At 47.5% G+C, this 15,975-nt stretch overlaps 1 protein-coding gene across 1 annotated transcript in view; it reads right to left on the bottom strand.

Moving 5' to 3' along the window:
- Nucleotides 1–15,975, bottom strand: part of Notch2 (notch receptor 2) — a 142,048-nt gene that overhangs the window by 90,936 nt on the left and 35,137 nt on the right. The window contains 1 exon segment of the mRNA XM_028860929.2: nucleotides 11,849–11,930. Within this exon segment, the coding sequence (XP_028716762.1) occupies nucleotides 11,849–11,930 (82 nt within the window).

The raw sequence follows: 15,975 nt of genomic DNA, 5'->3' as shown, positions 1-15,975 counted from the left end.
TCTGTGACTAGGCCGAGCCAGAGCAGGCCACTACAGATCTACCGATATTCTCTCCAGTGCTCAACTGAAAACCCTGGCCAGCAGCATCAAGATGGTCCTAGGAGAGACAGTGAGGGCAGGTGTGTGCACAAATTCGTGCACGTATACACACACAATCCAGGTCTTCCATACATACGGATATATGTGTGTCAATGTACATAACTGTGTGTCTAACAATTAGGAGTTTGTCCTTTCTATCTGAATGAATAGATTTTTAAATGTCCTGCCTTGGGCTTCTAGACGGCCACAGATCTCTCTGGCAAAGCTGCTGCGCACGGCCCTTTCCTCTAGAGCCGCCCGGCTCTGCAGGTAGACATGTAATCCTGAACAAATCACTTCACACCTTGGATCCTCAGCCTTCCTTTGCTTTAAAATAAGGTACCTGGTTCTGGTCAACAGTGACAAGCACTAGCTGCTCTTGCAGAGGACAGAATTCAGTTCCCAGAACCCACATGGCAGCTCACAACGTCTGTAACTCTGGCTCCAGAGGACATGATGCCCTCTTCCGGCCTCCCAGCAGCCCCAAGCATGCATGTGGAGCACATAACCACATGGGGGAAAATACCCTGACACATAACAAAAAATTAAGAGATCTTTTTAGAGAATACGATTCTTGACCAAACCATCTACAATAGTCTTTTTAAAGTTCCATGGTTCCCTAAGTTATGTTCACAGCCCTTGGAGCTACAGGACACTCACTTCACAAAGAACTACACATGATCTCCACACTGTTTGGATACACCAAACTTTAAAAAATTAAAATGTGCTAGAGTTGACGTTCTTACTCTTCTAAACTGCTCCACAAAAACCCTAATTTTTGTTTGTTTTTAAGTTCTGCTTTTCATGATAATGCAATGTCTGCCCACATCAGTTCTTTTTTTTTTTTTTTTTTTTTTTTTTTTTTTTTTTTTTGGTTTTTCGAGACAGGGTTTCTCTGTGTAGCTTTGCGCCTTTCCTGGAACTCACTTGGTAGCCCAGGCTGGCCTCGAACTCACAGAGATCCGCCTGGCTCTGCCTCCCGAGTGCTGGGATTAAAGGCGTGCGCCACCACCGCCCGGCTGCGGCTGCACATCAGTTCTTAAAGGGTTGCTACCATGAAGAAAAAGAACAGGTTGGTGAAGCAGTTTGCCTAGTGGGGTCAGGAGAAACAGCTCAAGCCTGTCTATATTCTAGTCAGGCCTGTAGTATGGAGTGATTCCCTCAGCTGTATTCTGCCTCAGGTCGCCACCTATCAAATACAGTGAGCGGGAAAGTCGGTGCACCCCAAGGTCACTTGAACCTTCTCCTGAGCGTGATGACCTCAGTACTGACATCAACTCCTTCAGCATTTTACCCCCGGATGTAAGGATGCGGCCGGCTGTGTCAGCATGGCGGGGAGTGGTGTGTCGGTCTTGGCTACTGCCCTGCTATGACAAGGCCACTACAGTACTCCAAACCCTACTCCCTGGGCAAGAATTAGGGCCATGTCCCTCTTTTTCACACCCTTCACAGTACCTAACTGTCCCCCAATGGGCCCTGCATGCTTACGTAATGAACCTGTTGCTCAGGTCTCACTCTGAGCTAAGTCCTCACAGGACACAGAAGGAGGCCAGGACCAAGCAAAAGAGAACTAACAATGTATTCAAACTCTATGGGCACCAGGAAGAACTCCAGAGCCCAAAGGACCTCTGTCCCTTTCTAGGCCTTAAGCGTCTTCCCTGAAACCCCAGGCTAGTGCAGTAGACTGCTTTCTTCAGTACAGATGATGGTAGACATTTCAGGTACAGCCTTACAGGTAAGTTACACAGGGCATTTAAGTGACTGAGGTGTGTATGAGAGACAGTGGTATGGGAAGAGAATACTGTGTTTAACCTCATGGGGAATCAACCATTAGGTAAATTTGTGTAGGACCTTGCTCCAGAACTTATTTTCAGGCATCCGCATGACTCAGTATCAAGGCCTCTCCTGGCCCACTCCCCCAGTTCATGACACTGTCATTAACTCCTAGAAAATTTAGAAGGGGCCAGGTGTGGTGGCGCATGCCTTCAATCCCAGGGAGGCAGAAGTAGGTGGATCTCTGAGTTCCAAGACAGCCAAGGCTATGTAGAGAGAGAGACCCTGCCTCAAAAACAAAACAACAACTTAGATGGAATATGTAAATCTCATCACCGAGCTGTGCGGTGGAGACATCTATGAACTCTGACCACCAGTGCCAGCCTTGGCCTGGAAGGAAATGAGTCACTTTCTCATTAGTAATCAAGTGTTGTCCGTTTTTAAAGAGTGACCGAGACATTCATAGGCATGAGTTTCAGCAATATGAGACTGAGAGTCAGACACCACAAATATGATATACAAATAGGACCATGGCAGAAAAATTAAAGTCAAGGAGGCTCCTTGGGTAGCGCTCAGAATGACTAAGGTTTCAAAAGGGCAGGCCGCCCAGTGAAGAAATTCCTCAAGGAGATGAGTCTGACTTGCACAAGAACCAGGGTTTCAAAACCTTAAAGGGCCAGGAGGTCACATGACTAACGCATTGCCAAGGTCTAGGCAAGGAAATCATAACCACTGTCAAATGTTTTCCACACGGAGGAGCAGGCACCCTGGTTTATTCTGGATAATTGAGGGTTTGGATGTGTACTATATAATTAGAGGAAACAGGCAGTAAAGAACATGAGCTAATTTGGGGTAACCAAAGATTTGGCTAACAGATACCCGCTTACTCGGATCCCTAAAATGAACCGAACCTGGCCAGTGGGGTGCTGGACAGAAGAGGTATGACTGTGAGATACGTGGATTCTCAGCTAAAAGGATGACCACCATCCTGTGGAAAACGCCCACCGTCCTTGTCTCTGGTTTTGTGTCGCTCCCTCTATCCAAACCCATTCTTTTTCTTGGCTTGTGAGATTCTTGGACTCAGAGTTTCTTGCATAATGTGGCCACAAGCCTACCTGGCTATTCTGTCTGGCAACGCGATGAGTCAACACAAAGCCAGAAAGTCCAAGGGAAGAAAAGTAATGGCTGCCAGCTGCCTTCTCTTCCCGTGCCTGGGCCCTTTCCCCAGCTTCTCACGCTAGGCATTCATTCCATCTCCACACATTCGAGATAACATGTGCTAAAGGAGTGTTTGTCCAAACCACTGAGCTGTCGCTAGAAACCGGACTGATCCGCACATGCTTTGGGTAAAACGTTACATGAACGAGAATTCAGACAGAAAAACAGCAGCCCAGATGAGGCAAAGTTGGGCTGTCTGGTCTATCCACAAGACCCAGCACAGCAGGCCTAAGAGATCTCCACGGGATCTACCCCAGGGCATGTCTGCTGGCAGTCCTCTGAACCCTTGCTACCCCACAGGGGAGACAGAGATGCTGAGAAGCATGGACAGAGAGGCAGAGGAACCACCTCTGTGGGACAGGAGATGGAACTTAAGGGATTCGTGTACCACTTAGATTCCAAGCCAGACTATGCTCTCACGAACTCTCTCTCCACACAGGAGGGGAGATGGGCTGGAAAGTTGTGATGCTGTATTCACTGAGCAATGCCGCCCATCACCACTGCCCCCCCTGGCCTTCTCTCCCCTCCCCTAAAGTCCTTTTCATAAAAACCGTGTGGTCTGTTTCTGAGAGGAGCATATTAAACAGAAGTACTGCATCAGAAGGGGAAGCCTGATGTTCCCATCCGAGGACCTTGGACCTAGATGACTGCATCTTCAGGAAGGTCACTAACAGTGAATAAATAAGATCTAGAAAATATAGGGAAACTGAAGAGAAATTTCAATTTACTTTGCATTGAGATGGATGTGAAACAGAACTCAAATATACAAATATGCAAAAAAATACATTCTCCTCATACATGTGCGTATGCACACACACTCATACATGGAGATGCATGCGTGTAACAAGGGGGCAATGAGACACCCAGCTTGATTTCTGGGGATTCCAACTCCTGAGCACTGAGGAAAAGGCTCCACCGTGCCTGCACATTTCTGCTAATTTATCAAAGTAAGCTTGGAAACCTCTACATAATTATATTTTCATTGAATTTTGATTAAGGGCAGATATAGGCAAAACTAAAATGAAGAATTTAATTAAGCTTCTCTAGAAAGAGAAATATTTCTCATTCTGCTTCCAGGGAAAGGCAAGTGGGGAGGGAAAGAATTCCTACACGAAACGATGGTGCTGACAAGCTACGAGTGAACAATGAGCAACTTCACATAGGATTAGGGTTAACCTGGAGACTGTGTTCAGAGAAGCTGAGCTCAACTCCAATCTCTTAATGCCAGCTTTGTCAGCCAAAATTAATTGATTTAATTTACTGGCAGCTATCCAAGACAGGCAGAGGGATTCAGGCGAGCCTACGAATGGCCTTCTACTTCGTCAAACAACACGACATTTACGGTGCCAGCCTAAAGCATGAAGAGGAGTTGGAAAGAGCATGGGGACTCTGTTACCATGCACTGATAAGAAACTGGTGGTCACGACTCCCCTATGGAAGACTCTTCAGACACACACACAGAGGGAAGGAATCTGAAAGGGCTGTGTGACTGAGACTCAATCCGGAATGGCACTAGGAGACCAGGTAAAGCCTCGATGGGCACACGCACATGGGGAAGTCACTACGCCGACACCAAGTGATTCTGCGCTGGCGGCAATGGCTCAGAAGCCTAGTGTCACAGCTGCATAAAATTAGGACATGGGGAGGCTTCAGGTTCTAATTTTCTCTGCTGAAAAGCACATTCACAAACACTCTTTTCCCATCCCCCATTTCACTGCCTTCTTACATTCCATCTACATAATGGCAGAAAGGCTTTAGCCAAGGCTGACCCATGTAACCTCGGGTAGCTATAAGCCAGTAGTACATGGTTGAGATGCCCAAGGCCGACCTAATACCACTGTTTCAACTTTCAAAAGCTAAGGAGCCAGCAAGAAGGCACAGCAGGCAAAGTTACTTGCTGCCAAGCCTGGCCATCTGAGTTCAAGCCCTAGAATCCACATGATGGGAGAGAACTGACTTCTCCAAGCTGTCCTCTGCCTGACATGGCACACATGTGCCCACACATAAAAATAAGTAAATAAATGAGTTTTAATTCATTTCTAGTAGTCACATACCTTCAAATGTTTTTCATTTCCTTTCTGGGAGGTCTTGTTTGATCTTTCACTTTAATATGCAACTTGCTCCATTTTATTGATAGGTAAACTGAGTCACAAAATGGCAGCACATTTTCCAAGAGCTCATCTTGAGTCAGTATTTAAGAAAAAAGTTTTAAGATCTTGGGCAAATTATTTAAACTGAGTGTCCACATACTGACTGATAAAGCAAATACATTATGTATTTCACATAAACCGTTTAACTGAGGTCAGAACCTGGTCTAGAACAAGAGTCGGCTATCACTGTAGTCACTGCATTGCCAAAGATCTGATTGCTAGCAGGAAGTAGGCTCAAACTTGAGTCTATCTGGCACAGAAATCTATGTTCACAGCATGTTACCAGGGAGGACTCTTCCAAGACTTAATCCACTCACAAGTGCCAGGCTGAACCACACTGGAGCCTGAGGCAAACGTAATAATCAGCATTGCTAATCTCTTGACTTAGAATTTTGAGATTTTTCACCATTTTGCATTCATTTTGATACTCTGAAACAGGACATCAAGGCATCATGGATCTTGACGACTGAGTTTCCAGACAGTGCTCTAAATTCCACATCTGAGGCTGTACCTCACTCCTCTCAGCCCAGCCCCAGCTCTGCTGGTCACTGCTGGGCTCTGAACAGCCCACAGTGCAATTAGTTATTCCCTTGACTTTACAACAGCCTTGTCGGGCTCACTCGCAACTGCTTTAAGTCATCCAGCCCAGTGACTGGTAACAGCTGGAGGACTTTCCAAAGAAGTATGAAGTAATGGAACAGTATCAATTAATTGCAGCTACTACTGCAGACTTGAGTGGTTATGTTGTGCTACCTATGGTATGCACAAGCAGATTGCAGTAAGTCCCTCTTTCTTAAAGATTTGTTTATTTTTACTTTATGTGTATGGGTGTGTTGCCTCTATGCATGTCTGTGCACCAGCTGCATGCCTGGTGGCCTCAGAGGCCAGAAAAGGCTTCAGATCCCCTAGAACTGGGGTCACAGATGGTTGTGAGCCACCATGTGGGTGCTGGGAACCAAACCTGGGTCCTCTGCAAGGGCAGCAAGTGTTCTTAACCACTGAGCCATCTCTGCAGCTCCAACAATAAGTAACTCTTGAGTTAATCATTCCTAAGTACCACACTGAGAAAAAGAAAAAAACAAAACAAAAAACCTGCCCTGTGAAAGGATTTTCATAAGCCAAGGACACCACTCTTCATTTAAGGTTTTAAAGATTGAAAGAGGCTGTAGAAGAAATGAAAAGCGTACAGAGGTATGGCTGGCTCTGCTACCACCTTCCAGAGAACGTATACATACACGATGCTCTGCTAACTAGGGCAACCAGCGTGAAGGAACCAGGCTGGCAGGGCCCACTTGGCAGGAAAGCAAGCCAACGGCTGGCCAGTGGACAGTCCTGTTCCCTGGCTCTGATCTCCAGCTCCCCTTCACAGCAGCGAAGGCACTAAGGAGGGTGATGAAAGGGACCAATGCTGACTCAGCTAGCACTTCAGAACCCACCCTTCGGAGACCACGGCCACTGAACAGGCGGCAAGCTCTGGGGATACAGCCTCCATCATGAACCAAGTTCTGAGGGAGTCCAGTGCCTCTGATCTCCACTATGATACCTAAATTTGTTAAGAGGACAATGAAGGCAACCGGCCCAGCTTTCTTGGATGGATTTCAGATGCCTGGACCACCAACATTACTCTAATCCTGGCAAAGAATATACTTAGTTGCTAATGTTTATTACAGCGAGCAGACAAGGTTTGGATAAAATGTGACACAAGCTTGTATTTTATAACATTTTGTATCCATCACAATGAACTTTAAAATGTAATTTTTAGATACAGACTAGAGGTTCCCAGGAGAAAGCACCCATGCACAGAATGTCTGCAACTGTGTGGCTTTACATGTGAGGTTTCCTCCTTTCTACAACACTGTGCTAGGCACCTTCCTCCAAGACAGGGGATGATGAAGGGCCCTTTACAACTCCAATTTGCATTCTTAGGAATAACAGCAGTAATCACATCAGAGGAACTATCCTGTCCATTACAATTAGAGATGACCTAGGAAAGGCTCTAGAAAAAAACAACAAGGGAAGTAGACCTTGCGAGGGGAAGGAAGCAAGCTTCTTGCCAGTTCAGGTAGCACTACAAAAAAAAGCAAGCAGGCAGTGAATTTCTTTCCAGTGGGGGGGGGGGGGGGCATCAGAGCCATGGAGGTAAAACCCTGGCAAAGATGGACTCCTCCAAAGGCAAACCCTGGCAAAGATGGACTCCTCCAAAGGCAAACCCTGGAAAAGATGGGCACCTGCAAAGGCAAAATTCTGGAAGAGATGGACTCCTGCAAAGGCAAACCCTGGAAAAGACGGACTCCTGGGAGGTGGAGGTCAAAGTCTGAACAAAGCTGTGCAAATCCTTCCATGGTTTCTGACTGTACAGAAGGAAGATGAGAATACAAGACACAAGAGAGCTGGATGGCTGCAAAAACTGGGCGAGCCGTTCCTCCTCAGAATTCAAGCCTCGCCAGAGCAGAGTGGCTGGAGAAACACAGCCCAGGCTTGGTCTCAAAGGGTCGCATCTTGGAAACATGGGCATATCCCAGCACTAAGGGCGAAACAGAAACAGATCCACCTAACAAAGCCTGAGACCAAGCCTGAATAGGATCAACGTACCCACTACCACAAAACCTACGGGATCAACAACATCCCAAATGCATCATCCATGGTGTCCAGCGAGTCCTTTAAAAGCAAAGTGTGAGGGGAAGCAAAACTGAACCCACAGTCAAGCCACGGAACAGCGGACAGAAGCATAACCACTGGCAACCCAGACAGCAAAATCTACAGATGAGGACTTTAATTCCGATAAATATGTCCTCACGGTAAACAGTTGTGGACTGGGTAACTCGTAACCTCACCTACACCCGGCATCCTAGGAAACATGAGCTGTCCATGATTTTTAATCAAAATAGGATTTGAGGTGGTTTCTACTTGAAAGCCTGGGACAAACAACTGGAAAGTGATTAATTACATCCAAACTTAATTATATATTTACACCTCCCAGTAGGACAGGGAGAGAATAAAATGTCTTAGCGTTCGTAGCGAGAGGACTTTATTAAGAGCTGACAGCAACTACTTAGCAGCAGTAATTGAGTTTTATGCAAGATTGCACAGGTTCCTCTTGCCTGGCCTCACAATCTGACAGGGTCCCTGGGCTCCTAACAGTGAGCAGGGGGCGCGGGGAACAGTTGAGCTGTGCACAAAACCCATCTTTGAAAGTACTTATCCTCATCTGTCAGTGTGATCTTATCACGGGCTTCTGTAATTTCTATAAACAATCATTAGGGTTTAGATGAAGCAGCAGCATAATGCCACCTTAACAGGTTCTGGGATACCTTCCACTTTAAAACATTCTTCTCCCAATTCCCACCCTACCCCCCACAAAAGGAACTTGGCTGCGACTTTGTTTTCTTAATCCACTAAGCAACCTCAGGAATTAAAGACAATCACATGCCCTGCATGCCTGGTGTAATTTTCATAACCCTTTAAGTGTTCGAATACTCACTATTTGGGGGAAATAGTTAGGGGACACACCGGAATGCCGTGTTTTCCGGGCGGAAAGGGGCTGGAGGGACGCTGAGAAGTGTGAGTACACACCAGTTTTACTTATGATGATGCTTCAGAGTCCAGAGAGCAAAGTGTGTGGCCTCTGTGCTACTGTTCTCACTCTCGTGTGTTCACTCACATCACCCAGCCCCTCCTCACGACACTAATGGACACCTTTAGTGAGCCAAGCACTCTTTACAATCCAGTCGGATTGTTCCTGCTGGTCCCCCCAAAAGATGGCTCTGCCAAGTTTCTCCCTTACTCCTCCTCACCGGAGCGTATTCCCTTCGCTGCAGGACTGAATGATTATCTGAGAGATAGCCCCAGAACAATACCCACAAGTCCATTCTACAAGTTTTCAGGGACAGAAATGAGACTGTTTTTTCAGACAGGGTCTCGCTATGTATCCCTGGCTGGCCTGAAACTCACTCTGTACACCAAGCTGCTCCTGAACCCACAAAGACCAGCCTGCCTCTGCCTCCGACGTGTCCGGCACACCTAGCTCCAGGCTGCTCCACTTCTGCTGTGCACATCACCATGCAGGGTTTCTTTCTGCAGCTGGGGACAACCAAGCCTCTTCGGTGATGCTTCACGGCTGAGGCTAGCCATCCTCGAAACGGCCTCTCCCTACAAGCGAGCCTTTTATTTAGTGTCCTCTCCAGTACTCAGAGTCTGTTCTCCCTGATGCCTCCTCTCTCACAGGAGACCACATACAGGCCAGCATTTATAACCTATGTGAAATTCCCCTGCGTAAGTCACCAAGTCCAATTACATCCAACTAGCTGGCCTCTCTACCAGGCCAGTGTTACACAAAACAAACAAAATTCCCAGAGGGGAAATCAATCTTGTTAAGATAAACAGATAAGGGACATGGAAAGTGACGGTATGTACTGAACTCTGTATGTATGGACCTCTTTTAACTCAAGGAGCGTGTGTGGCTGTGTCCTTCCAATCGAAACACTTCCTCCCAAAGGCAGGATGGAGCTGGTAAGAAGCGGTTAATGAAACTTACAGGGCAGAAGGAAAAGCATACAGGCTATGAGATCGCAAAGCCCCGCTCCAGGGTCACAAAAACAGCAATCAGCTGCAGGGGAGAGCAGGTTCGCCTCGGTAGAGCTGCCCGCGAGTTGTGTGAACTGTGTGGAAAGGGCCAGGAAGGCAGCTTTCAGGAGTTGGTCGTCACCACCACCACCACCACCACCACCCCACCACCCCACCCCCACCCCCCCCCCGTGTGGGCTTTTCCCTGGGGTGGCCTTTCAGTCACCTGTGCTCCGATAAGGACACCAATGAACTCACTGATGCACTGAGCTGGACTCAGGAGGCATCAGCTCTTGGTTCTACTTGCAGCGCCCTACCTGAGGTAAACAGATGTCTGTTTACACCCCCCTAGAACATCGGTTCTCAACCTAGGGGTTGAATGACCCTTTCATAGAATCATTCATTTCCACCCAAGACCATCAGAAAGCACACATATTTACATTATGGTTCATAACAGCGGCAAAATGGCAGTTACGAAGTAGCAATGAAAAGTAATGTTACGGCTGGGGTCACCATAGCATGAGGAACTGTATTGAAGGGTCGCGACGTTAGGAAGGCTGGGAACCACTGCCCTGGAAGAAGGCAGACGACAGAACTCACTGCTTTACAGTTGCTGCATACCAGGCACCATACTAGGTATTAGCTATGCAAAAGTGCCCAGAGCCAGGGCTTCACGATCTACTGAGAAAGGGCTCAACATGTGACCACACTGCTCCTCCGGTTAACACCATCGGAGAGCCGGACATTAGAACAGCACAAGCCACCACACAGTGGACTGCCATCTGCAAAGAGACAGACAAGGTGTGGTGGCCAATCCGAGGTGTTGAACTCCGTCCCTTATTATCTTCCATGTGGAGGAGAATGCACCACAGGAGTTTTGTTTTTCCGGCTGAAAACCAAGTTAGTAGCCATAATCAGTTACATAAAACCTTTCATTTCCAATGTTATCTTAATCCCAATCCAAACAAACTATTGTTAAATTTTACTGTCGTCACGGCTTAAAATATTTTCACTTTGTGGAAGAAAAATTGATTCTGACTCAGGGAAAAAAAAAGCCTTATGACATTAAAGAATTTAGATCCCAGGGTCAGATTCAACTCTATCTGGGGTGGAAAATGTCACAATGAAACAAGAAAAAGTAACAGCAATTTCCTATCACCAGATCTTATTCTCTCTGGTATAAAGAGAATGGATATACCTTACTACCAAAACTTCTGAGGAAAAAAATTAAGAAAATATATAATCAGCAAGAAATTGTAGCTTGGTTTGGTGGTACACACCTTTAATCTAAGGACTGTGGGAAGCAGAGGCAGACATATCTTAGTGAGTTCAAGGCCAGCATGGTCTACATAGGGAGTTCTAGGCCAGCCAAGGCTACAGAGTGGGACCTTGTCTCAAAAATAAGAAAACAAATACATAAAAGAAACTATTTAGGAAATTATCTCGTGGCTTTCTCAAACAAAAATGTCAGGCTAGAACAGATAATTGGAAAAACAGAAAAGAAATGCTCTTGAATCAAGGCTACCAAGTTTCCAGGTCCAATGGGCTCCCCATCCTCCACGTACCCTGCCCGCAGACCTGCCCCTCCTCCACCCCACAAGCTCCCATACATCCCTCTCCACAGCCTCACCTTCAGAACTGGACCTTTAAACAAGGAAATCAAAGTTTCAAATGACTATTTTACATTCACTTATAGTGAGCAGAATTAAATATCTACTTGGTGTGACTCAAAAAGATGATTATATCTAGTATTTGAGGGAGAAAAGATTCTAACGCTGTGTCGAAGTGAAAAATAAAAGAGAGAGCACTCGGTAGATATTAACTAGCCACTCCCTGAAACACTTTCATAACGATGAAGGTAAAGGAAAGCTAGTAAGATGTCCTCACCAACCATTTACCTAACACCCATGTCCTTCCATCCTCACCACCCACAGAAACTACCCCAGAAGAGTGAGGACCAGGAACACTTCACAGAAGCATCATAAAAACATATAAAAACAGCCCGAGCGCACCTCGCGCAGGGCCTGCTGTCGGAGAGAGGGCGGACACACAGAGGGAGAACTCACCTGCAGTACCCTGTGCCATTGTGGTAGGTAACACAAGTCCCTTCATTCACACAGGGCTCTTGACCGCCTCGACACTGCAAAGCTGAAATAAAAGACAGACTGGAATCAGAATCAGGCACCAATCATGACCCTCAGGCCCCAAAGTGGGGTCCCCGCATCACCTCTGCTCTGCATCTCCCTTTAGGCTTTTAACCGACTTGCCCTTGTTTGCTACCCCCAGTCACAGAAGCACAGACGCTCATCCCACAGCCTCCTACTTCTCTGTGTTCAGTATGTCTGGCAGTCACATGCCCCAGTGACAGGAAGGTCATTAAAGCCGTACCAACCATAAGAGACCATGATCCTTTCGGGATTTAGACACTTCACAAGTGTGTAAGAATCCATCGCTGACTACTCAAGGTTTAGTGGACAGTGGCTGACCATGCTAAGGAGCTGCTTGGCTTCAGGTGACATTTGCATAGAACAGGGCACTTCAGTAAGGAGTCAGAAGCATCAACAGCCACCATCAAAATCCGGAAGAAAAAAAAAAAAGAGGAACTAATCTATGGAGCACGGAAAACATCACCATCTCTCATTTTAAAGGCAAGGAGAGAGGGACTGAAGTCAACAAAGTAGAAAGTAACTTTACATTCACAGAGAAACTCAAGCTCTCACATTCTTGTTTCCCCTAAGCCCCCTGAGAGTCTGCAAAGACTTGACCACCCAGGGCTCCCCAAAGACTCAGTGGAGGAAAGGCACACCCCACAAACCTTCACTGAGTCTACCTGGCTCCACACTTATAGCACCTGGAGGTTTAGCGTCTAGGGTTGGAATTTTCATCACCAAAATATACATCAAGACTCCTAAGGACAACTAGGAAGGCAAGACAGAACCCACTCTAACAATCAAGAGGTTCATAAGCTCTCGGGAGTATTTATCAAACACTGTGCACAGATGAACTAATGCAGCCTTGACAACAAGCCTGAGAGGTCTGTTTCAGCACACCTATTCCACAGCTGAGGAAACAGAGTGGGCAAGCGGCCTGTCCATCATCACACCAGCAAGGCAGAGAGAGCCAGACACAAAACCACCTTAGGGTGACCAGACCCAGAGGCTGTGCTCTGAACTACAGACCGGCTACTTCCCACAATCATGGCTGGGCGGGTGTTGTTATGACCGTGTGCTGCAGAGTGAGGGCCAGAGAGGGTAAGTGACTTCCTCATGAGGTATCAGATGTTATCAGACGTTATCTGGTGCAGCACTGAGCCTGAGATCCAGGCCTCTCGCTAAGTCCAGCCCCTCTCCGAAACAGCTGTTGGCATCGAGGAGGCGATCACTGGGCTGCACACTGAACAGGCGGACTCAGGAAGAGGGATCTTCTCAGCCCGTCGCTTCCCTGTAAGACTCGAGAGCTCCCTCTTCCCACACTGATAAGCTCGATGTGACTACTATAATTAAAACAGTTAATGTCAGGTTATTTCCTCCACGCTGCAGTTCTCAAACTGATTTTTTCATTCTCTTTAGACACTTTTATTATTTTCAGTGAGGACTTTCAGGCTTCTCTCTCTTTGCTTTTTCCTCTTTCCTTTTAAAGAAAAAGGAAAATGTCTCTGGATAGGAGGACTACCCTGAAGGCATAGATCAAGTTTCAGCTGTGTACCCTGCAAGAATCCTAACCAGTAAAAGCCACCATGAACCCCAAATCCTTCCCCCTGCTGACTATACAGCTGCAGAGTCCCGAATCCCCCTGTGTCTGACTGTACAGCTGCAGAGTCCCGAATCCTCCCGTGTCTGACTGTACAGCTGCAGAGTCCCGAATCCCCCTGTGTCTGACTGTACAGCTGCAGAGTCCCGAATCCTCCTGTCTGACTGTACAGCTGCAGAGTCCCGAATCCTCCCGTGTCTGACTGTACAGCTGCAGAGTCCCGAATCCCCCCGTGTCTGACTGTACAGCTGCAGAGTCCCGAATCCCTGTGTCTGACTGTACAGCTGCAGAGTCCCGAATCCCCGTGTCTGACTGTACAGCTGCAGAGTCCCGAATCTTCCTGCTGACTGTACAGCTGCAGAGTCCCGAATCCCCCTGTGTCTGACTGTACAGCTGCAGAGTCCCGAATCCTCCCGTGTCTGACTGTACAGCTGCAGAGTCCCGAATCCCCCGTGTCTGACTGTACAGCTGCAGAGTCCCGAATCCCCGTGTCTGACTGTACAGCTGCAGAGTCCCGAATCCCCGTGTCTGACTGTACAGCTGCAGAGTCCCGAATCCTCCTGCTGACTGTACAGCTGCAGAGTCCCGAATCCTCCTGCTGACTGTACAGCTGCAGAGTCCCGAATCCTCCCGTGTCTGACTGTACAGCTGCAGAGTCCCGAATCCCCCTGTGTCTGACTGTACAGCTGCAGAGTCCCGAATCCTCCCGTGTCTGACTGTACAGCTGCAGAGTCCCGAATCCTCCGTGTCTGACTGTACAGCTGCAGAGTCCCGAATCCCCCTGTGTCTGACTGTACAGCTGCAGAGTCCGAATCCCCTGTGTCTGACTGTACAGCTGCAGAGTCCCGAATCCTCCTGTGTGACTGTACAGCTGCAGAGTCCCGAATCCCTGCTGACTGTACAGCTGCAGAGTCCCGAATCCCCTGTCTGACTGTACAGCTGCAGAGTCCCGAATCCCCTGCTGACTGTACAGCTGCAGAGTCCCGAATCCCTGTGTCTGACTGTACAGCTGCAGAGTCCCGAATCCCCGTGTCTGACTGTACAGCTGCAGAGTCCCGAATCCTCCTGTGTCTGACTGTACAGCTGCAGAGTCCCGAATCCTCCTGTGTCTGACTGTACAGCTGCAGAGTCCCGAATCCCCCTGTCTGACTGTACAGCTGCAGAGTCCCGAATCCCCGTGTCTGACTGTACAGCTGCAGAGTCCCGAATCCTCTGTGTCTGACTGTACAGCTGCAAGCAAGGTACAGCCTCCTAGGGCTCAATTCCCTACCCGTGACCCAATCCTGGGCAGACTAAATGCCCCAAGTGTCTCCTGTAAGCGGCACTACGTGAAAGGGGCTGGGGAGGCGGCTCAGGTGGTGACAGCGCTTGCTGGGCAGCCATGAGGACCCATGCAAAAAGCCAGGCATGGCTGTGCACGCCTGGGATCTCACCTTGGAGAGGGGCATACACAGGCAGAGCCCAAGAGCTTACTGTATGGCCAGGCTAAGCCCCCAAAGAAAGTTTCTAGTCTCAAGACAGTGAAAGAAAAAGAAATAGAGGATGACACCAGCAGTCCTCTGGCCCTGACATGTGCACACAGGGTCACTCACCATCCCACTCATATGCATGTACCACACACAAACCCATAAACATTACACCATGCACACACACGGTAATAATATATAAGAAATACACCAAGTTTTAAGATGTACATGGGAAATATGCAGTATACGTGGAGAAATTAATCCAGGAAAGCATTAAGGACCCAGCCACCCATGACTCAGCCACGGTCATGGAAAAAAAAAAAATCACAGCCCGTTCCTATTAAGTGTCCTGGCAAATCATTACAGTGACGGGTTCATAGAATACAAACAACCCCAAGTCAATATGTGGCAATCAATCTAGCAAATAACTTCACAGCCTTGCCTTCGAGAACCAATCCAACTCACTGGACCAAAAGAAGGTGGGCTCCCCAGGCTAATAATTAATGCCCCTTGGCTGGTTTGTGGGCTTCTGCTACCTTGAACCTTTAACATTTACTAAGCCATGAGTTTCAAGCTTTAGTGTGTATCAGAAGCCCCTATTTCAGCAGCACTGGGCTGACTCTTCAGCCTTAATGAGTTCCCAGGTCTGAGGAACCCCACACTTGAGAACAGAACAAATGCACTGAGCCCCAAGTGCCCAACATAAGAAGGCTCCTGACTTACTTAAGTCAACCACCAAAGAACTCAGATAATCTGGGTGGGAGCAGTTTGATAAACAAAAGGAAAACTAAAATTTGAGATTCATGACTTTATTCTAGGGCTATTTCTAAGTGAATACTGTAATTATGTGTCATATAAAAAATTAAAACTTCAGTAAACAAGATCGATACAGGAGAGATGGGAAAAGACCACATCTCAAGAGCCAACAGTCTTACTTTCCAGGCAAAAGTTTCAGTTTAGCAACTTAATGCAATCTG

The sequence above is a fragment of the Peromyscus leucopus genome, chromosome 6 (genome assembly GCF_004664715.2).
Source record: "Peromyscus leucopus breed LL Stock chromosome 6, UCI_PerLeu_2.1, whole genome shotgun sequence".
Classification (NCBI taxonomy): Eukaryota; Metazoa; Chordata; class Mammalia; order Rodentia; family Cricetidae; genus Peromyscus; species Peromyscus leucopus.
Note: the sequence above shows the minus strand (reverse complement) of the source record. Positions and strands in the feature narration are given on the sequence as shown.